The sequence below is a fragment of the Glycine max genome, chromosome 20 (assembly GCF_000004515.6).
Source record: "Glycine max cultivar Williams 82 chromosome 20, Glycine_max_v4.0, whole genome shotgun sequence".
Taxonomy (NCBI): Eukaryota; Viridiplantae; Streptophyta; class Magnoliopsida; order Fabales; family Fabaceae; genus Glycine; species Glycine max.
This window is the reverse complement of record NC_038256.2, coordinates 1,220,174-1,221,723: the sequence shown is the minus strand read 5'-3', so window position 1 is coordinate 1,221,723 and position 1,550 is coordinate 1,220,174. Positions and strand designations below refer to the sequence as shown.

The window sequence follows — 1,550 nt, the reverse complement described above, 5'->3', positions numbered from 1 at the left end:
AATTTATTGAAAATGTAAAATTAAAAGAAAGCCTCGTTAAATAAAAAATGACATCCATAAAAAATATTATTTTTAATAATTTTTAGTTAATAATAAAAATATATTCGTAGTAGTGTATTAAAAATATGTTACTCTCAAACTTCTCTGGTTTCTAATTAATTGAGATTGGGAAAATTGGGATTACCAGTGCATCTGAAAATTAAATTTGTTAAGATGAAAAATGAATTGATCCCCATCCTCTACAGTTTCAAAAGAAATTGCATGCATATCCGACCATTAAAATTAATAAAGTTCAGTTTCAAATATTAATTTATTATGTGATAAAATAAATTGGAGTTCCTAATATGAGACATACATTTTTTTTATAAAAAAAAGGCGTTTTTTTATTATAAAAAATTGACAGAGAATTACAAGAGAGATTGTTATCATTGAACAGGCTGTGATCACATAATAAAAAGAAGAAGAGAGCATAGTGTCAAACACTAATTACCGATTACAAAATTCTCCATGCCGTACCTTATGTAAATTCTTGGTATTCATAAATATAACAATAACATCATAAACCATAAAATTCTTTCACTGAATTTAGAATGATCTGAATGATACATGGTGATTATTAATTAATTACCTTCTTCATCACAAGCAAATCACAAAAACGCTAGCGTGCTAAACAAGCCAACCAAAAGTGGCATCAACACGGCGGCGAAGCTCCGGTGATGGCTGGTGGCTCCGCTGAAATTCTCGTCGACCGGATACAAGTTCCCCGGCGGCCCCGTGATGTATATGAACGATGACGGTGGTGGTGGCGGACAATACTGAGAGGGTGGTGTTTTCTTTGGTGAAGGCGGTGGTGGCGACGGTGGTGGTAGTAACGGTGGCGGTGGCGACGGATAAGTGGTACCACCACATGATCCACACTTTTCTTCAGTACCGTTTGTGGCAGGCACTGGAGTGGTCTCATCAAGTTTCCTTGATTCAACAACGTTGACGGAAGAAGCTGTGGAACAAATTAGGACAAGGAACAAATTGAGGACCAAAATTGGTGCCTTAATATGATGCCCTTTAATCAACATGGTGGGTTTCAATTCAGAGAGATTGTGTTGGTATGTGGGTGTGAATTCTGATTTGTGTGTGAGTGAGATTGGTGGATTTGGGAAAAGAGAGATTTTAGAAGTGAAGGTGAAGGATTTCTTACGTTAAGTGCATGGGAACTATAAAAAAAATAAATTGGTAAATTGACCTTTTGGGTTTAGGGTGAGTACTTTTCTATGAAGGAATTTTAGGATATTAAGGGTTTTCTATTATGGACTCTTTTTCGCTATCTCGGGTCTTTTAAGTAACTTATGGAATAAGGGAACCTCAATAGCATGTGCCTTGTGTATATTGTGGGCTCCACCATGTATCATAGTATATTTTTTTATTATAAAAATTTGGCTATAACGTCTCTTTATTTTTTTAAATTTATAATTTTGATTTCTAAATTTTATTGAAACATCTTATCCTTATTTTTTTAAAAAAGGTCAGCCTCTTATTTTTTTTCATTGAAATAT

General features: G+C 33.9%; 1 protein-coding gene across 1 annotated transcript; it reads right to left on the bottom strand.

The window, feature by feature from the left end:
* Positions 1-513: 513 nt before the first annotated feature.
* LOC100780111 (classical arabinogalactan protein 5) lies at positions 514-1,320 on the bottom strand. The gene has a single exon (XM_003555867.5). It carries the CDS (start codon positions 1,071-1,073, stop codon positions 648-650), a length of 426 nt encoding a protein of 141 aa, XP_003555915.2. The 5' UTR covers positions 1,074-1,320; the 3' UTR covers positions 514-647.
* Between the last annotated feature and the right edge of the window lie 230 nt (positions 1,321-1,550).